Genomic DNA, 20,945 nt, shown 5'->3' with positions numbered 1-20,945 from the left:
GGTCCCCGCGGCCTGTCCCCCTGCGGCCTGCTCTGCGCGCCGGGGCGGCTCCCTTCTGCTACTCCTGAGCCCACGCAGGCGTTTACATTCCTTGTGGGCCTCGCCCCGCAGGCCCAGGGTACATCTGGCCAAGGGTCGGCACCGCCACCTGCCCCGAGGCCCGCGGCCGTTCCACCCTGGCGGGCTCGGGGCGCTGCCCCGGTCCCCGAGAGCAGGCGTCAGTGCGGAGGAGCCGTCTTGCCAGGCTCTGTCCCTTGCGTCTGGTGTTGGAGGCGAGACTGCTGCCCGCCGGGGTAAGGCGGCCCGAACCTTCCGCCCAGTGGCTGTGCGGGCCTCGCCGCTGCGGGCCTCGAGCCCTCCGTCCTGGCGGCGGGTGGCCACACGGGACGGCCACGCGGGCTGCACCGTCACGGCAGCGAGGATCAGATAAGGCACTTGCCCCGGACTCCCTGCATCTGCTCCACAGTGAGCGGCGTCCCTAGTTGCCCCCCGTCTCGGGGGAGGCAGGATAGCATAGTGGGGGAGACGGAGGTACCCCAGCAGGTGCCTGGTTTGGGATCCTCCTCCGCCGTCTCCTTTGTGAGTCTGAGCGACCACGGAGCCTCCCCGCAGCCACCTGGACAACGGGAATGACCAGGTTTCCCAGCTCGCAGAAGCAACGTGAGAGTCCCCGCCGTGCCTCTGTCCTGCGAGCTAGTCAGCTCTTCATGAGCTCTTCTTAGGGGTGGGGGACCTCAGCCTTCTCTCCAGCAGCTCCTGGCGCTTTGTTTGCTCAGTTTTCCTGAAAATACCATATTCCGTGGACCTAGCAAAGTCATCTCTTCAAAGCACGGTCTCTGCATAGACATAAGCCATGTGTGTGGCCTTATGTACGTGCTGTGTGCGTACAATTAAAAGGGGAGGGCACCCGGGGGGCTCAGTCGGTGAAGCGCCTGCCTTCGGCTCAGGTCGTGGTCCCGGGGTCCTGGGATCGAGCCCCACATCAGGCTCCCTGCTCAGTGAGGAGCCTGCTTCTCCCTCTCCTCCTGCCTGCTGCTCCCCTTGCTTGTGCTGTCAAATAAGCAAATAAAAATCTTTAAAAAATATATATCTTTGCCATGTTCTAGCCAGATTAGAAACCCTGCTAATAACCAGGACTAGTCTGTCCGCGCTCCGCAACCCCAGTCCCTGTATCTGGACTCCTTGCAGAGGTCTAGGAGCAACAGCGCGCACTCCCCTCTTCTCGCTCTCACAGCCTCTTTTCCCACACCCCCCCCCACACCCCAGCTGTCATCTGGCTAATTCCTTTATCCAGAGGATAAAGCTCAACCTAGTTTCTGCTTTTCCCCCTCTGAACCCTGAGCCGAGCGCAGGGGGTGTGCACACTCCTTGCACGAGGCTCAGCAGTCACCCTGGAGCACCTGTGGGGTGTCCGCTGCTGCTCTCCCCCCACCCCCCCCCACCCCCGCTGGACAGTGTCTTCAGGCAGGAATCACGTTTCCATCTTCCCAGCACTGGACACAGTTCCGGGGACACAGGGCCCTAATCATAGCTAAGGGCTGGGTTGGGTTGGGTTTGTTAGCACTTACAAGGTCCAGGCATCGCGTCCCCTCCCTACACGGATTATCTGACACTCAGCCGCCTCTCATTCTCCGCCTCACCAAGGGGGAGACGGGACCAGAGACTAAGGAGTTTGCTCACAGTCTCGCAGCTGGTGAGCAGTGGGGTCGGGACGTGGCCAGCAGTCCGGCCTGGCGCCCTCGACTCCCGCGTTGCATTGCGCTCGTTACGTGTGATGAACCACGGTTCTCTTCTTCCCGCCAGAGCGTCACGATGCGTTGTATGTGGTGGGAGCCCTGGACGAGACGCTGGAGCTGAGGGGACTGCGGTACCACCCGATTGACATCGAGACCTCGGTGTCCCGCATCCACAGGAGCATCGCTGAATGGTAACGTCCCTCCCGGGATGGGCTCCCCCGCAGCGTAGTGTCCCTTAGGCCTGACTCGTGGTCCACGTCCGTCCCCAGTGCAGGCCCACAACCCCAAGGAGGGTAAGAAAATCAGCGGACGCTTCTTTGTTGTCGTGGCGCCGTCTGCTGTGGCAGATGGGCCCGCGGAGAGACCGAGGCAGGCTCTGGAACTTCTGTGCAGTCGGTCCTTCCTGCTGCTAGATTCTTAACCTCGGAAGAGATCTAACTCTGTCTCTAGAAAGTCGGCGTCATGTGGTGGAAAGACCCATGACTCTAGACTCAAAAGACCCGACTTGACGCCAGCTCTCCCTTGTAGGCGGCTTTTCTCGTGTGAAGTACTTTCTGTGCTATTTCCTAATTATGGGGAGGATCAAATGGGAATGTGCTTCTCGAACTGTCAAATGGAAAGCAGATGAAAAGGCGCATCACGACCTTCCCCAGCCTCCCTCTCTGTGTAGGAATTCCCTCCACGTTATCCCAGCAAAGAACAGCCAGCCTCACACTGACTGCAACTTCCTTAAAATTAAAACTCTATAGTTTTTACCTTGTGGCTTTCGTTCTGGATTCCTGACAACACAGAATCCGTCCGGTTTCTTTTCTACATTTTTCATGAGCTGTGTCCTTTCTTGGTGGTTGTTGGTTTTTTTTTTTTTTTCTTTTCTTTTCTCTTTTCATTTTTCTTTCCTTTTCTTTTTCTAACCCATACTAAATAGCCGCAGTTCTTTTCATGGTGGCTCATGCATTCTAGATGCTTCTTTGTCAGCATCTTCCTCTCACTTTGGTCAGTCTCTCCCCGACCCGAACAATGCCCGTGAATTATAAGAACAAGACAGAGAAAGGGGCCATCGTCAGCCTCTAATTTTAAACCTTTGACTTTTAATGCAATTAAATATTGTGTAAATGTTTTTTAATGATTGGAATCTGTTTTTTAAAGCTGTTTAACGTTGCATACCACAAGTCAGGCCCTACCTTCTCACCCGCAGTCCCATCCAATGTAAGGCAACTTTCTGCCTTACGGCACGATGGGAGAGACGCCTATATGGGGCATTAAGTGCAGATGAGGAGAAGTCCACTCCCTTCCTGTTGGGCCTAAGAGTATTCTCTTTGCCAAAGGTCTTCAGTTGCAAATAACAAACTCTCTTTTAAAAAAAACTTAAGCAGGGACCCCTGGGTGGCTCAGCGGTTGAGCATCTGCCTTTGGCTCAGGGCGTGATCCAAATTCAGGGGTCGAGTCCCGCACTGGGCTCCCTGCATGGAGCCTGCTTCTCCCTCTGCCTGTGTTTCTGCCTCTCTCTGTGTCTCTCTTGAGTAAATAAATAAAATCTTAAAAAAAAAAAAAAAAGAACTTAAGTGAAAGATACCTGGCTATCTTAGAGGTTCCTAAAAGTATCTGTGGATCTCAAGAAAGATAGAAATAAGGGATGGGAAGGCCATCAGGAACCACTGTCCTCACACTTTCTAGAGCCCTCTGGGCATTCACTTCATTCTCCCTTCCCTGAAGAGCCATTCTCTGTGCTTCTCTGGACACCTGGCTACCCCAGAACTTTCACATGGGCTTAGTTCATGTTACTAGCTAACAACTTCCAATCCCATTTCCAAACCCCCAAGAGACTGGGGTTGGCTCAGCTGATCAGCTGTGATCGTAGGGCAAGGTCACATATTGCAGACATGCCTGCGAGCCTTCTGGTTGGATCCAAGAGAGAAGGCACTCTTCCGGGGAATTGGGCTAAGTCTTGAGCAGAGACTATAAACGATGCCTGGTAAACGTAGTGACCTGTTAACTGAATGTCATTGAAATTTCAGTGCCGTGTTCACGTGGACCAACCTGCTGGTGGTGGTTGTAGAACTGTGTGGCTCTGAACAGGAGGCCCTGGACCTGGTTCCCTTAGTGACAAATGTGGTCCTGGAAGAGCATTACCTCATCGTTGGCGTCGTGGTTGTGGTGGACCCGGGTGTCATCCCCATCAACTCCAGAGGAGAGAAGCAGAGGATGCACCTCCGCGACAGCTTCCTGGCTGACCAGTTAGACCCCATCTATGTGGCTTATAACATGTAACCAGCCTTGTGGGGACTACAGGGGGCCATCCTGAAAAACCACAAGGACCAAAGACCGGTGACTAGGGGCAAGCTTTCAAATGATGTGAAATAAGCTGAGATGGTTACATTATATCCTTCATCTCATCCTGTGGGACACACAGGAAAGGGGAATCATGTGGTAGCAAATGAAAAAAATGTTAACAGCCCATCAGTCATGAGCTTTGACATAGCGTGAGCAGCACGTCACTAAAGCAATTACATGCATGTTGCATTTTTTTCATCTGTTGTATATACTTGTATTTTTATCTAATGCTGTTTTAGAATTTTGTAAGGGAGTTTAATGAATTCACACGAAGAGGTAGTCGGAGCTCCACAGTTCCCCGCTCTGTACTGTATTCTGCCATTTTACCATAGCTGGACATTCTGCAGGTTTTGTTAACGTGGAACTGCTCAGCTTATTTTCCGCTGACCTGTAAGCAAATCAAATAATCCACTGAATATGAGAGTTACTTTATATATATAAATCTTGAGAGTAAAACATTTTGACCAGTGTTTTAAACGTGTAAATAAGAATACACACAATTCAGCTAAAAAAAAAAAAAAAAAGTTGAAGAATTGGCTTGTATAGTCATGACAACAAAAGTAGAAACGTTTCTACTTGGAGAGAATTTCAATATTCTCTTAATGCAGTGTAATTGAATAGGTAACTAAACAGTGCAAATTGTTGGCAGGTTTCGCTGCACATTGTACGACGTCTCTGTTGGCTAATGTATTTTATAAACTAAAGCTGCCTATGTTTGTTTTTAAAGCTTGCATTCCCAGAATCAGCTTAAGCTTTTAAGAATTCAACCTGAAAAATCTCAGTTTAAAAATCAAAATGCTATGAAAAGGCTAAGCTTCATTAGATCCCACCCTATCCTAAGGAACCACAATAACTCACTCTGGCCCCCGGTGTTGAAACTGTGTTTCAAATTTAGAGTGACTATGTAAGAATTTAGGATTTCCTCTTTTTCCAGGCCCATTGTCAACTGCGTCTACAGTTTATACATGTAGCTTCTCTTTTTGGAAAACTGAAGAGTGTCCTCTGTTCTTCCAGTTCATGGGGGCAGGGATTTTAAGAACAAGAATGACAGGCTGGGAAGGCAGTGGGATCGGCAGTCACATGAAACTGTAAAGGTGACATAGCTACAGATCTCAAAACTGACCGATTTGGGTTGCCAAAATAGCTAGGCTTATGCTGAAATAGGGGAAGCCTATGTATGCAAGAAACTCTTTTGAAATAACTGTGGTGCCCAGGCCAAGTGGACTGAGCATGGGACTGAGTTTGGCCTCTGGCTCGGTTTCCTTTCTTTGGTCTGATACTTCATGTATTTGAATATAGTTGAATTTTATTATTTTTTTCTTACAGAAATATTTTTAAAAATTTAAAAAAAAGAAAAGCTCCAAGTGAACAGAGTTAACTTGTTAAATCAGAATGGTTCTCTTTGACCCACTCTGGTCTATTGTGTAAATATTTATTTAGACTATTTTAATAATACATATTATTTACCCCACTGTAACATCATGTAAACTAAATATGTTTTTAAACAATTTTTAAGACTTGTAATTACCCTGAAAATACGGTTTATAATGCAAAGCCCAGACCCTTTGTCACTCTCGGGGGCTGCCCTTCAGTCTCGTGGCTCCAAGCCACTTTCTTGCCTCCCTTTTACAGAAGCCTCTTTTCCTCCCAGTTTTTTCTCCACTGAGGGCAGACTTCAAGACATTTTCCAGTTCCAGATCTCTTTTTTGACATATTGGATGGAATTAATTTACACATGATGGAAGAGGTTCTAAGGTGTACAGGAAAAAAGCACTTACATTGGGGCAAGAAATCCCAGTGACTAGCTACGGTTCAGTTTACAAAAAAACCAGCCTGCTTATTTGGAAAGTAATTTTCTTCCAGTAGTTGTTAATGATTCACTAACAAAGCAAGGGATCCTGAGGATTAAATAGTTATAATCTCCATAATCCACAAGTTCCAAGAAAAAAATATAGGCAGAGTCTTATCCCATGGGTTGCTTTAAAAATTCTTACTACACAAGTTAGGGCATCTGCTGGAAATATAATGTGAGCCACGCCGGTCATTTTAAATTTTCTAGTAACCGCATTTTAAAAAGTAAAAAGAAACGAGTGAAATTGACTTTAGTATATTTTATTTAACTGGCTATATCAAAAATACTATAATTTTCATGTGAAATCAACATGAAAAGTGACAGATATGTAAGTCTTTGAAATCCAGTGTCTCAAGCACATTTCAGCTCAGACTGCCCATATTTCAGGTTTTCAGTAGCCACGTGTGGCTAGTGGCTGCAGGATTGAGCAGAGGTGATCTACACTCATTCTTTCAAATAAGATACTCCATTAGCCTCAGAGTATGGGCAACTCCCAGTTACGCGGGTCTGTTCATCTGGATTTGTAGGTCCTCAGGCCTCTGATTTATCTTTAGTTTCTGCTTTCCGCCTTGTGGCTGCTCTATTGATCTTTTGCATATTCCCCACAGCCAGAGAAGAAAGCTGAGCTGTGTCTTTGGGAGTCTCGTGAGGAACTGCGGTAGAGTATCCTCTGGAAGGGGAAGAGAGTCCAGTCATTAGCCTGTCCAAGGGGGTCATCTGTAGATTCAATGTCTAGTCTCTCACAGACTCGGATAGGAGAACTTTCTCTTGATGACACAGTGCTCTCGCCCTTCCCACAGTCAGTAGAACCTTTGTGGTAGAATGGACTCTTGGGGCGGACCCAGAAGGCCATTACTGCTGATAGAAACAGCCTAGCCAAAACTCTGAACACAGTCTGGGTTTTTCTTTTATGCCTGTGAAAAAGAAAATAAGAGCAAGCCTCCCCCCCCCCCCCATTTCAGTTAAGAGAAATCCATTCACCTAACAGCTTCTGAACCTCTTTCTGCCTCTAAATAGAAGTAGTTGAGGTCGATGAGGAAGGGGCTGCCTCAGGAAAATTTGAAGCCCAAGGGATTCTTAGAGCTGCACAGATGTCACCTGCATCACGGAGACCCTGGGAATGGCCGGCATGCTAACGGGCGTCGGTGTGAGTCCACAGCCTTTTTTTGCTTGCTGCCTCAGAAAGGGGGCCGGGTCCAGACCACCACCACCACCACCACCACCACCACCACCAAGTCCTTTCCTCATGAAGCTGTGCTGCCTCAGGCTGTTTAGGGACCATTGCCTGTCTACTGGTGATGCGAGTGTGTCTCTTTTCTTTAGTCCCTGGGCAGTGCTTGCTTAACGCTTTTGTTGAATCAACAAAGGGCCCGAGGCCTTAGGTTTTTTGTTAAGGTCTCTGCCCCAGGCATGGTGCTCAATATCTTGGCCAAATAAATTACTTTCCTTGAATATCCAGCAATCTTTTAGACTAAGCAATGAGGAGTTACCACCTCACCCTCAAACTCCAACATGACCTATGCCTTAGTGTTGTTTTTGTTGTCTGCTTTGATATAAAAGCAAGAGTATTTGGAGCAAGAGCTGCAGTACTCCAAATACACAATAGGCCTTTTCTTTATCATTCATACAACATTTCTGGTTTAGGTATGTGTAGATGGGCCATGTTGTTTGTCCACAGGAAGAGTGTAAAGGTATAAGAATAATTTTTTAGTCCTAAACGATGTTTTGTTTACTTTCTGTCAAGATATTTACCAGTGTCAAATTCAAACTATAGTACTGTGTAATTATGTATAAAGTTTTTTTATTTATTTGAAATTAGACTAGATATACATTTTTAAATTTAACATCTGGCAGGACAGTGTTCTATTAACTCATTGAATGTGTTTCCTTTGTCTTGTGTTAATAAATATTGATGCTTGATTGTGTTTAATGCTTCACACATTGGGAGGATTGGTAAATTGGAGCTGATAAATTTTAAATTTAACTTAAGATGGAAAGACAAAAAAAAAAAAAAAGATGCTAAGACAAAGCTACCTGGAGCGGTCTAAGGAAAATGAACACAAAGATCTGAAGTTATAGTAAATCAGTGCTGTAACAGGAAGACAGATCAAGGAACACAAGAGGGTCATTTTGAAAACTAAGAAGCTTTTGTCAGGAACAATTAAAGTTTGGCTTTCCTCCTACCCATGTGGTATATGGTAGTTGTAAACTATGGATCATAAATTTTATTTTTTCTAATTTGTAATGGGGCTGGAGTTCGGCCTTTGCTAACATGTAAGTCATTTGCCCTTCTTTTCTTGGTTTCAGGAAACTTGATGAGAGCCCATCAAATTGTGAGTTCTCCAACATTAAAACTGGTCCTTGAACTACTACCGTCTGAGCTATTTAGGTAGCTGGGGATATTTTTTTCACCTAACATAACATTTATTGGATGCATATCCATTAGGCCCAAGGCACAGCAACAAGAACTGAAGCTACAGAGAGAAAATGAAGTCATTGCTTTGAAGGAGATACAGGAAAACAGCACAATATATTAAGGGTTATGACTAGAGGTGGGGCAGGCACCCACTCCAGTGACGAGGGGGAATAATGAGGAATACAGGCTGAAGCAGGTAACATCTGAATGGAGTTTTGCTTTTTTGTGTTTTGTGGGGTTTTTTAGAGATTTTGATCCCAGGACCCCGGGATTATGACCTGAGTTATGACCTGAGCTAAAGGCAGATGCTTAAGTGACTGAGCCACCCAGATGCCCCTGAACTGGGTTTTGAAGGATGAGACAACCAGATAAAGCAACAAGCAGAAGAGCAAAGTTGCATTTCCTGGGAACTACAATTCATTATTAGGATGGAGGGTCTGAAGGGGGGGAAAAGATAATTATCTGTGGAGGCTTGAGCCAAGGACAGATCACCAAGGGCCTTATGTATCATGCTAGGAATTTTGGACTTTCATCCAGAGGACTAAAAAGGCCATGAGGGGTTGATAGCAAGGGAATAATATACGTGGTATAGAAAATGGATCGGTGTGGGTAGGGAAGGATGAAACCCAAGGCAGGGAGACCAGCTGGGAGGCCTTTGTGGAAATTGCAGTGACAGAGCAAGAGCATTTCAGCCAAGGCAGTGACAGGATGGAGAGGAGGCAATGCGAGCAAACTTGGGAGGTGGTAAGATCTCAGTGGCTGGATATTCAGGGTAAGGAAGGAGGAATCCAAATTAACTCCTTAGGAAGTTAGGTAGAGGGGCACCTGGGTGGCTCAGCGGTTGAGCATCTGCCTTTGGCTCAGGTCGTGATCCCGGGGTCCTGGGATCGAGTCCCGCATCAGGATCCCCCCAGGGAGCCTGTTTCTCCCTGTGCCTATGTCTCTGCCTCTCCTTCTGTGCTCTCATGAGTAAATAAATAAAATCTTAAAAAAAAAAAAAAATGTAGGGCTGTTTACCAGGTAGGAAACAAAAGAGGAAGAAGAGGTGGGGGAAAAAGCTCCCTTTTGGTCATGTTCATTTGAGGTGCTGTGGCACAAACAAGTGAATGCGTTCAATGGGCGGCTCAATATTTTGATGTCTGCCTCAAGAGAGCTCTGGCATGAACTAGATATTTGGGAGGCCTCCTTTTAAAGACGGTAGTTGAAGCCAGGGAAGTGGATGATGTTGCCAAGGAAGATCATGTAGAGCGAAGAAAGGATCAATAATGGAGCTGTGGGAAACAACAGCATGTGAAGACGGGTGGAGGGAGAAGGGAGAGGGAATGACTGGAGAGGTAAGGTCAAAAGCAAGAAAGAACATGGGCAAAGAAATCACAGAGTCTTAAAGAGGGAGTGGTCGACGATGCCGAAGACTACAGTGAAGCGGAGTATGACAGACTGGCATCTGCTGTATTTGGCAGTGGGGAGGTCACGGGTGACCTTGGTCAGGGTGGTTTCATTTGCAGTGATGGAGGCAGAAGCCGGAAAACTGGTTCAAAATACAAGTGACGGGAAATGTGCCTGAACAGGTTACTCTTTCCAGAAGTTTCTTCACACAGCAAAGAGGTGGTACAGTAGTTAAATGAGGGATGTAGAATCAAGGGAGGCTGTTGTAAAAAGATGGAAATAAAATATCCCTGCATCAGAGGAAAGAGCCAGAAGAGAAAACATCCAGATACGGCAGTGAGGAATAACTGACCCAAAAATGTCCTTAAGGAAGCAGGAGGGGCAGAGATTCCGAGAACAAGTCGAAGGATTGGCCCTCGAGGGGAGGAAGCACTTTGGGATGGAGGCAAGATCCTGAAAGTAGACTGTTGACAGAGGCCCACCTGATGACCTCATTCACTTTTCTGAACTTCTGTTCTCAGTCAATGAAGATGAACACTCATTTCTGAAATAATTGCTGTAAACATGGTAGAGCTGACAAAATGCAACATGGAACCTGGAAATAATGGGAATTACTAAGAAGCAGATGGAAAGGAAATTTATATTAAAAGCACGTAGGGCCCCTGGGTGCTCAGTTGGTGAAGCGTCTGCCTTCGGCTCAGGTCATGATCTCAGGTCATGATCCCATGCCTTCGGCTCAGGTCTGCCTTCGGCCAGGCTCCTGGGTTAAAGGACCGCACCAGGCTCCCTGCTCAGCAAGGACTCTGCTTTTCCCTCTCCTATCCCTTTCCCCTTTCCCATGCTTGGTCTCTCGCTGTCTCTCTCTCTCTCAAAATCATTAAAATATATAAAATGCATTTTTAAAAAACAAAAGCTAAAAATAAGTCGTATTCGACTAAGCAAAGGAAAAGCCCCTCTAAGAAAATAGAAAGAAGGAAATGAGGGAAACAAATTAATAAAAAGAAAACAAAGAAAAAAGAAAAGACTCACAAAGCCAGAAGCTGATTTCTTAAAAATAATCCAGTAAAATATCTAGCAAAATTCATGTGTGTATGCACACCACACAACTAGCAGGAAATACAAAGAATATAGCTACAGGTAGGGTATATTTTGTTTACTCTTAGAGGATTATGTGATTTTGCAGTAAATTTGTTCAAATGGACAATTTTCTATAAACTATGCAATTTGAAAATGAAAGAGACAAATCCAACTCCTCTTGATACCAAAATCAGATTGAGGCAGTTTTTTGTTGTTTGTTCTTTTGAGGCACTTTTTAAATAAATCCATCTCCTTTGTGGGCAGCCTGGGTGGCTCAGCAGTTTAGCACCGCCTTCAGCCCAGGGTGTGATCCTGGAGACCTGGGATCAAGTCCCATGTCGGGCTCCCTGCATGGAGCCTGCATCACCCTCTGCCTGTGTCTCTGACTCTCTGTCTCTCATGAATAAATAAATAACATCTTTTTAAAAAATCAATCTCCCTTGTGAAAAAATGCAAATTACAAATAAAACTTAGCTGTTTCGGTTGCTGTGTAATATACCACCCCAACTCAGTGGCATAAAGCCATACAAACACATTCTATGCATCATGAACTGGACAAAGCACAGCAGGAATGACATCTCTACTCTAAAATGTCTGGGCTTGGTTGCAAAATCTCTAGTGCCTGGGGAAGATTTGAAGCTGTCATCATACAGGCTGTAATCATCTAGGCATCTTTACTCACACATCTGACACCCAGGCTTGGATAATAAAGGCTAAGATCAATTGGGACTATTGATCAAAGCACTTCAATGTGGCCTCTCCTTATAGCTTGGGCTTCATAGAACATGCAGCTGGGTCCTCCAAAGAAACATCAGGAATATCTTCTCCCATTCCGTTGGTTGTCTTTTAGTTTTGTTGTTTCCTTCACTGTGCAGAAGCTTTTTCTCTTGATGGAAGTCCCAATAGTTTTTGTTGTTGTTGTTTTAAGATTTTATTTACGTATTCATGAGAGACACACAGAGAGAGAGGCAGGCTCCATTCAGGGAGCCTGACATGGGACTTGATCCCGGGTCTCCAGGATCATGCCCTGGGCTGAAGGCAGGTGCTAAACCGCTGGGCCACCGGGGCTGCCCCCAATAGTTCTTTTTTGCCTTCACAGATGTGTCTTGCAAGACTTTGCTGTGGCCAAGTTCAAAAATGTTGTTGCCTGTGTTCTCCTCTAGTATTTTGATGGATTCTCACATTTAGATCTTTCAACCATTTTGAGTTTGTGTGTATGGTGTAAGAGAATGAATGGTCTAGTTTCATTCTTCTGCATGTGGCTGTCCAATTTTCCCAACACCGTTTGTTGAAGAAACTGTCCTTTTTCCAGTGGACAGTCTTTCCTGCTTTGTCAAAGATGAGTTGACCAAATGACCCCCATAGAGTTGCAGGTCCATTTCTGAGTTCTCTATTCTGTTCCATTGATCTATATGTTTTTGTGCCAGTACCACACTGTCTTGATGACTACAGCTTTGTAATATAGCTTGAAGTCTGGGATTGTAATGCCCCCAGCTTTGGTTTTCTTTTTCAACATTCCTCTGGCTATTTGGGGTCTTTTCTGGTTCCACACAAATATTAAGATCATTTGTTCCAACTCTGTGAAGAAAGTCCATGGTATTTTGATAGGGATTATATGGAAGGTATAAATTGTTCTGGGTAGCATAGACGTGTATCAGATAAAGGGCTAGTATCCAAGATTTATAAAGAACTTCTCAAGCTCAACACCCAAGAAACAATCCAGTCATGAAATGGGTGCAAGACATGAACAGACATTTCTCCAAAGAAGACCTACACATGGCCAACAAGCACATGAGAAAATGCGCCACATCACTGGCTATCAGGGATATACAAATCAAAACCACAATGAGATACCACTTTACACTGGTGAGAATGGCTAAAATTAACAAGACAGGAAACAACAAATGTTGGAGAGGATGTGAAGAAAGGAGAACCCTCTTGCACTGTTGGTGGGAATGCAAACTGGTACAGCTGCTCTGGAACAGTGTGGAGGTTCCTCAAGAAGTTAATAATAGACCTAGCTACCCTACGACCCAGCAATTGCACTACTAGGTATTTACCTCAAAGATACAGATGCAGTGAAACGCCAGCACACCTGCACCCAATGTTTATAGCAGCAATGTCCACAATAGCCAAACTGTGGTAGGAGCCATGATGTCCTTCAACAGATGAGTGGATAAAGAAGATGTGGTATAAATATACAATGGAATATTACTCAGCCATCAAAAAAGACGAATACCAACCATTTGCCTCAGCATGTTGGAACAGGAGGGTATTATGCTAAGTGAAATAAGTCAATCAGGACAATCATCACAAGATCTCACTCATATGCAGAATATAAGAAATAGTGAAAGGGAGTATAGGGAAAGGAAGGAAACTGAATAGGAAAAAAATTAGAGAGAGAGACAAACCATGAGACACTCCTAACTCTGGAAAACAAAGGGTTGTGGAAGGAGGCGGGGGAGGAGTGACTGGGTTATGGGCATGAAGAAGAGCACTTAATGGGATGAGCACCGGGTGTTATATGTTGGCACTGAATATAAATTTTAAAAAAGAAAGAAACATAAGGAGAGCATGTTAGACTGTGAACTTCTCATCCACGCTTGGAGGTCATACACCACTTCAGTTGCATTCTACTGCTCAGCCCAGATTCAAGGAGATGACTCTATGTCTTGAGATGGAGGCAAAGTCACATTGCAAAAGAGCAAATGGAATGGGAAACACTGGGGTGGATATATGTGGAGATACTGTACCAGAAAATACAATCTTCCACAATAGCAAATCAAACCCAGTAGTATGTAAGAAATAACAGATGAGGTTGAAGGAGGGTCAGACCAAAGATAGTTAAGTATCAGAAAAATCTATACAAGAAATTTTATTTACAGCTTAAAGGTGAAAATCATGAGATCATCTCAATAGATTAAGGGAAAACAAGATAAACCTCAACATTTACACAAGCAAGGAACAGAAAGAGACTTCTTGAACTGATAGAACTATCAAAAGCCTACAGTACAGAATACTTAATGATGACAGTTGAAAAGCACTACCATGAAAGTCAAAACTACAATGAGGATGCTCACTTTCCATTCAGCATTGTGCTGGAGATGATAACTAGCACATTGGCTAGAAAGAAGTGAGCTATATGAATGGGATACAAAGGAACAAAAACATTTGGTGATGATATGCTAGTCTATATAGAAAATACAAGAGAATCTACTAATATATAAACAAATAGGAGTTTATTAGATTGTTGAGTAAAAAAAAAGATTGCTGAATACAGAATAAACAAAAATCAATGGCATGAGCCTCTAGTTTATGAAAATGGTGGAATAACTTGGTCAGATTAATCCTCCCAGAGATAGAATTTTTAAAATTTGAACAATATTTTTTAAAGTACTTGAAAGCACTGGAAAATGACCCACAGAAGACAGAAATTGGAGAGTAACTACTTTTGAAAGGTGAAATGCAATGTGACATTTACATGTTTTGTGATTTTTCTTGTCTGAGGACATCGCCATAATTCCAAGCAGCTTGAGAGATAACCACTGCCTACTGGCGTAAGGTGTAAAAGGATACAGCTCCATGTTGGCAGGGAAGCCAGAGTCATTAGGTGGGAAATCTATGAAGGGAGAGAGCCCCAGAAGGTCTAAGCCCTATCTGCATATAGAATGTGTCAATATCTTTGCCTGGAGACTAAATTATATGGAAAAAAAACCAGAGTTCTTGGTGGGGAGGGGGTGCGTGGGGGAGGAAGCAGCTGGAAATTGAAAGAGCTGAGCAGAAAGAAATTTCAGCCATTGTCCATGACAGAAGAAAAACACTGGAAATTAAGTCCTCTCAAATTAACTGCCTTCTGAAATAAAAATCACTCTCTAAAGCAATATAATTCATTCCAGTAATAAGACTAATAGAAATGTGAAGAAACAGAAAAATATCATCTATGCTTGCTAGGGAAAAGAAAATCGGTCAATAGATACCAACTGCAAGATCACGCAGATGTGCAATTGGCAGTCAAGAGCCTTAAATCAGCTATTACATATACACTGAGATTTAAAGGGAAATGTAAGCACAATGGATGATAAGGGATTCCTAGATAAGGAATCTAGCAGAGAAACAGAAACTATAAAAGAAAAGTGGGAATTCTAGAGCTGAAAAAATACAATAATTGAAATGAAAAACTCAAGGACTTCATGAGCCGAACAGCAGACTGAAGATACTATAATAAAGAATAAGCAAACTTGAAGATAGATCAATGGACAATCTCATCTGAAGAACAGGGAAAAAAGGCTGGAGGAAAAAAATTCAACCTCAGAGTCCTGTGGGAAAATATCAAGCAGTCTAACATGTCTGCAATTGCAGTTCCACAAAGATGAGATGGAGAGTGGGACATAAAAAGTACTTGGAGAAATACTGGCAAAAGCTCCCCAAATTTGGAAAGACATAAATATACAGACTGAAGAAGCTCAAGAAACTCCAAGCAGTATAAAGAAAACCACATGTAGGGGTGCCTGGGTGGCTCAGTTGGTTAAGCATCATACTCTTCATTTTGGCTCATGTCATGATCTCAGGGTTTTGAGTTCGAGCCCTACATTGGGCTCTGTACTCAGCACAGAGTCCACTTATTCCTCTCCTCTGCTACTCCTTCTCTCTACTCTCTCTCTCTCTTTAAAGATTTATTTTCATTTATTTATGATAGACATAGAGAGAGAGGCAGAGACACAGGCAGAGGAAGAAGCAGGCTCCATGCCAGGAGCCCGATGTGGGACTCGATCCCGGGACTCCAGGATTGCGCCCTGGGCCAAAGGCAGGTGCGAAACCGCTGAGCCACCCAGGGATCCACTCTCTCTCTCTCAAACAAATAAAATATTTAAAAATTAGAAAATTAAAAATTTCTAAAAAAGAAAGAAAATCACATGTAGGCATAATCATGGGCAAACTGCTACACTGCAATAAACCAAAAGTCTTCAAAGAAGCCAAGTAAAAGTGACACATTATATGTAGGAGAAAAATGGCATAAATGATAACCAATTTTTCAATTAAAATCACAGGAGCCAGAAGAACACAGAGCAATATATTTAGAGTGCTGGAAGAAAAAAACTGTCAACTCAGAGTTCTATATCCAGTGAAAGTCTTCAAAGATGAAGGTGACCCCTCAATCTAATAAAGACCATCAATGAAAAACTCACCATTTATACAACACTTAATAGTGAAAATTGAGTGCTTTTTATCTAAGGTTGGAAACAATGGAAAAAGTCTGTTCTCACCACTTTTATTCAATATTGTACTGGAGGTTCTATTGAGGGCACTTAGGGGGAAAAAGGGCATCCAGATTGGGTAGGAAGAATTAAAGCTATCTCTAGTCATTTCACAGATGAAATTACTTGTATATACAAAATCCTACATATAAACTGTTAAACAAGTTCAACAAGGTTGCAGAATACAGGATCAATATAAAAATATCTATTTTATTTCTATTTACTAGCAATGAACATTCCAAAAAACGAAATTTAAAAACCAATTATAGGGGCAGCCTGAGTGGCTCAGCAGTTTAGCGCTGTCTTCAGTCCAGGGCCTGATCCTGGAGACCCGGGATTGAGTACCACGTCAGGCTCCCTGCATGGAGCCTGATTCTCCCTCCACCTGTGTCTCTGCCTCTCTGTGTGTGTGTGTCTCTCATGAATAAATAAATAAGATCTTTAAAAAAAACAATTAGGGATCCCTGGGTGGCGCAGCGGTTTGGCGCCTGCCTTTGGCCCAGGGCGCGATCCTAGAGACCCGGGATCCAATCCCACGTCGGGCTCCCAGTGCATGGAACCTGCTTCTCCCTCTGCCTGTGTCTCTGCCTCTCTCTCTCTCTCTCTCTCTCTGTGTGTGACTATCATTAAAAAAAATAAAATAAAATAAAATTATATTTAATATAGCATCAAAAGGAACAAAATACTTCATAAATTTAATGAAACTGCCAACATATACTGAAAACTACAAAATCATTGAAAGAAACTAAGATCTAAAATGTAAAGTCGCGATGCCTGGGTGGCTCAGCGGTTAAGTGTGTTTGCCTTCGGCTCAGGGCATGATCCTGGAATACCAGGATTGAATCCCACATTGGGCTCCTCACAGGGAGTTTGCTTCTCCCTCTGCCTATGTCACTGCCTCTCTCTTTTTGTGTCTCTCATGAATAAATAAAATCCTTAAAAATAAATAAATAAAATGGAAATCCATGTTCCTGGATTGGAAGATTTAATATCATTAAGATGGCAATACTCTCCAAATTGATCTACAGATTCAATGCAATCTCTCTCAAATCCCAGATGCCTATTTTGCAGAAGTGGATAAGCTGATCCTAAAATTCATATGGAAATGTATGAAAATAAGAGAGAGAAAAGTAAAAATAATCTTTTTTTTAAATAAAGGTTATTTATTTGAGAGAGAGAGCACGAGCAGGGGTTAGGGTAGGACAAGCAGACTCCCTGGTGAGCAAGGAGCCCGACATGGGGCTCAATCCCAGGACAATGAGATCATGAAATAAGCCAAAGACAGACTTAATCAACCGAGCCACCTAGGTGCCCCAAGTCAAAACAATCTTGAAAAAGAACAAAGTTGGAGTACTAACACTTTCATATTTCAAAACCTACTACAGAGCTAATGGTACTGGCATAAGGCTAGACTTATCAATCAATGGAATAGAACTGAAAGCCCAGAAATGGAGAACTTCTTTTTATTATTATTTTTTAATTTATTTATTTATTCATAGAGACACAGAGAGAGAGAGAGAGGCAGAGACACAGGCAGAGGGAGGAGCAGGCTCCATGCAGAGAGCCCGACATGGGACTCGATCCCCGGTCTCCAGGATCACACCCCAGGCTGCAGGCAGCACCAAACCACTGTGCCACCGGGGCTGCCCGAAATGGAGAACTTCTGAAACTGCTCCCAACTCAGCCAAACAATGAATCGGTAACAATAATATCGCATCTCAGAGGGGAATGGGGAGATTAGTGCCCTGTAAGGATGTCAGGATTCAGAGGTAATTAACAGTCCCTGTTTAAGCTGTTTAATACACCAGGAATCCTGGAGGATGACAGTACACCAGTGCAAGCTTAACCAAATAGTAGCCTCAATTGAAGCCATCATACCTGATCTGATATCTTTGCTAAATCAGATTAAAATGGTCTCAGGCACCTGGTATGTAGCCATTGACTTGACAAATGTGTCCTTTTCTATTCCAGTCAAGAATTCTCCTCAGATTAAAAAAAAAAAAAAAAAAGTAACTATGTGTGGTGACGGATGTTAACTATTGCAACTTACTGTAGGGAGCTGACTACTCTGAAACAGTGTGGTTGTAGTTCATACAACCCCTTTCTATCTTTTCAAAGATAGAAAAGTAACTATCTTTGGTTAGGTTTTCCTGTGCCTTTAGCCTGGAATATTAAATAAGAACAAAACAAACAAAAACAAGGACAATTAAGCCTATTGTTTAGATCATAAAGCCAACAACTATTAACTTTAAATAATTTCTGCCTTTTGAGAGGTGAACTGTTGCAAACACGGGTTCATGGCTCTCGAGTTCTCCACTCCAGCTCCATCCTTTTAACATATGAAGCTTTTTAGGGTGTGTAGCTCTTAACGGTTTTTAGCTAAGTTTCCAGTGGTTACACTATAGTATCTTCCATATTAATACCCAACATTTAGTTCTTACTCTGTGCCAGGACTGCTCTAACTTTACATGTATTAAACTTGTTCAATCTACAAAACCTTACAGGATAGACAGTATTATTAAACCCATCTCTTAAATGTCTCTTCCTCTTTTTTTTTTTTTTAGATTTTATTTATTTATTCATGAGACACAGAGAGAGAGAGGCAGAGACATAGGCAGAGAAAGAAGCAGACTCAATCCCAGGAGCCCAATAAGGGTCTCAATCACAGAGCCAGGGATCACGACCTGAGCTGAAGGCAGCTGCTCAACCACTGACCCATCCAGGTGTCCCAAACGTCTCCCTCTTTAACTATAAAAGAGTGCACCAGAAGAACCAAATAGGTGTCACCACTGGGTTGATGTTTATTTTAAATAATTACCTTTGGCTTTTGAAAGTTGTTATTTTATTTCACTTCATTTCCTCATTTCTAAAGGCAAAGACCTGTCCATCTGGTTTATAAACTCTTACTATTCAGACAAAACTGTGTGTGTCATAACCAAGACTTCTTTTTTCTTCTATAGTTATTCTTCAAGGTTCAGAAGAGTGGTAAGTACAGCAGGTGACACTTCTATGACAAACAAGCATTGGTAGGAATATTTGTAAGTGGCAGTGTTGCACAGTGTAGTTAGTATGATTTAAACTTAAGATGCTTAAAAGGTGGAAGAGGCACTGAAGAGGAAGCAGTCCATGCAGTTTGAAGGTTTCCGTAAAATTGTTTCTTTTGATGGTAACACTTTTCAGTCCCCCCATCCCTCCTTAACTGACCAATATTTGTTAAGCATTCTGAGTTTCTTTATTCTTTTTTTTTTTTTTTATTCTTTTAAGCATTCTGAGTTTCAAGGAAGTTTCTGGAAGTTCAAGGAAGTTTCTTTATTCTTTTAAGCATTCTGATTTTCAAGGAAGAAACAACCAAACACAAAACAACAGTAAACTTACAGCCTGCCTTCCAGACATGAATATTCTGGTTTCCAGAATGACTGATACTGGGTTTTGTTAATTAGGAAATGCCAATGTCCGAGAACCTCTTCCTCACTCACCTTTATAAGACACTTTGCTTTCCTATGGTATACGACATTTTGATTTTTTAAATGGTTCATGGCTTGAGCATTATACGCTTCCCAATTTTGTTAACAAGACAAGTTTAGAGGGACTTGGGTAATTTGCCTGGTCAAAAATAGAAAATCGGGCAGCCGGGTGGCTCAGCGGTTTAGAGCCACCTTCAGCCCAGAGCGTGATCCTGGAGACCAGGGATTGAGTCCCACGTCGGGCTCCCTGCATGGAGCCTGCTTCTCCCTCTGCCTGTGTCTCTGTGTCTCTCATGAATAAATAAATAAAATCTAAAAAAAAAAAAAAAAAAAAAAGGCAATCCCAGTTTTAGGTTTTAAGTAGGTAATCAACGTTTGCTGTATGAATGGCATTAGCTAAACCTCAGTGAGTTCTTTGGAGTGTCTGGAAGGTAACTCCTAAGCTTTAAACCACGTTATCTGGCCTTAAAGGTTAAGACCAGTAAGGGCCCTACCACTAAACCAGTTTCCTACACCGGAAACCTCAAACTAGGAAAACTCCACACAAAAAAAATCCTGGAACTCGGGCACCTGGGTGGCTCAACGGTTGAGGGTCTGCCTTTGGCTCAGGGCGTGACCCCAGAGGGCGGGAATCAAGTCCCACATCCAGCTCCCCTTGAGGAACCTGCTTCTCCCTCTGCCTGTGTCTCTGCTTCTGGGTCTCTCATGAACAAATCAATAAAAATCTATTTAAAAAAGAAAAATCCTGGGACTTATTTTGTCAAGACACTAAAAAGCTTATCATTTATCATGTGTTATCACTATAAAGCCATAAAATAACATTTTGCAAGGAAATGGATAAAGGCAAAAAGAAATATCCGAATAATGCATAATCCCTTCTCCAGAACCGTAGACACACATTTAAAAGTGTTTTTTGAAGTTTTTTGCAACGTGCTAAAATGAAAGCGTCACATGTCACTTTACAACGCTCCATTTCAACAGTGGCGTCCGATCGGTTCCCGGCGTCACACCCCTAGGGGAGCTCAACACAGCCGCCTGCACGGTGTGTGTGTGACGTCAGTCTTTGGAGAAAATCCTTTCACGTGGGATAAAGGATGCAGCTCAATGCAATTTTACGGGGTTAAAAATAGGCTGAGTGAACTAAGAGCCGAGGAGAAGCGCCGGCCTCCGAGCTTCAATCCGCTCACTACAGGGTCCGGCCAGGTGAGGCGGCCGTGCGGCCGGGGACGACGGCTCCGGGTCTCACCGCCTCAGGAGCTGAGCTGCGAGCGACGCCACTAACCGATGAAAACTGCCCCAGGTCGATGGCGTCCTGACACCACCAGGTTGGCGAGGGCCTCCGAAAACTGACGTCCAGGTAACCATCACCTCCACCCTCTCCTAGGGAAGAGCGCCAGGAGACACACCTGGCAGTCGGAGAGAGCGGGC

The 20,945-nt window shown here is 43.7% G+C and overlaps 2 protein-coding genes and 1 long non-coding RNA gene across 9 annotated transcripts in view; 2 read left to right on the top strand and 1 right to left on the bottom strand.

Moving 5' to 3' along the window:
• Positions 1 to 7,844, top strand: part of DIP2B (disco interacting protein 2 homolog B) — a 220,652-nt gene extending 212,808 nt beyond the window's left edge. For all 6 annotated transcript variants that reach the window (XM_072797923.1, XM_072797922.1, XM_072797924.1 and 3 more), the window contains 2 exons: positions 1,804 to 1,927; positions 3,752 to 7,844. In XM_072797923.1, coding sequence (XP_072654024.1) covers positions 1,804 to 1,927; positions 3,752 to 4,004 — 377 coding nt within the window. In that variant the 3' untranslated portion in view covers positions 4,005 to 7,844. The remainder of the gene's footprint in view (positions 1 to 1,803; positions 1,928 to 3,751) is intronic.
• Positions 50 to 20,938, bottom strand: LOC140617099 (uncharacterized). Its single transcript, XR_012017345.1, has 3 exons — positions 20,800 to 20,938; positions 2,493 to 4,455; positions 50 to 1,050 (listed from the first exon to the last, which is right to left on the bottom strand). It is a non-coding gene; the product is annotated as an uncharacterized lncRNA (long non-coding RNA).
• The window catches only part of ATF1 (activating transcription factor 1), an 88,800-nt gene continuing 88,456 nt past the window's right edge, over positions 20,602 to 20,945 (top strand). Inside the window, exon 1 of one of the 2 annotated variants that reach the window (XM_072797928.1) lies at positions 20,602 to 20,874. The gene's annotated coding sequence lies outside the window, so the exon portion shown is untranslated. The remainder of the gene's footprint in view (positions 20,875 to 20,945) is intronic. The other variant, XM_072797934.1, reaches the window with a different exon arrangement.

Source organism: Canis lupus, chromosome 25, assembly GCF_048164855.1.
Source record: "Canis lupus baileyi chromosome 25, mCanLup2.hap1, whole genome shotgun sequence".
Classification (NCBI taxonomy): Eukaryota; Metazoa; Chordata; class Mammalia; order Carnivora; family Canidae; genus Canis; species Canis lupus.
This window is presented reverse-complemented; position numbering and strand designations above follow the sequence as displayed.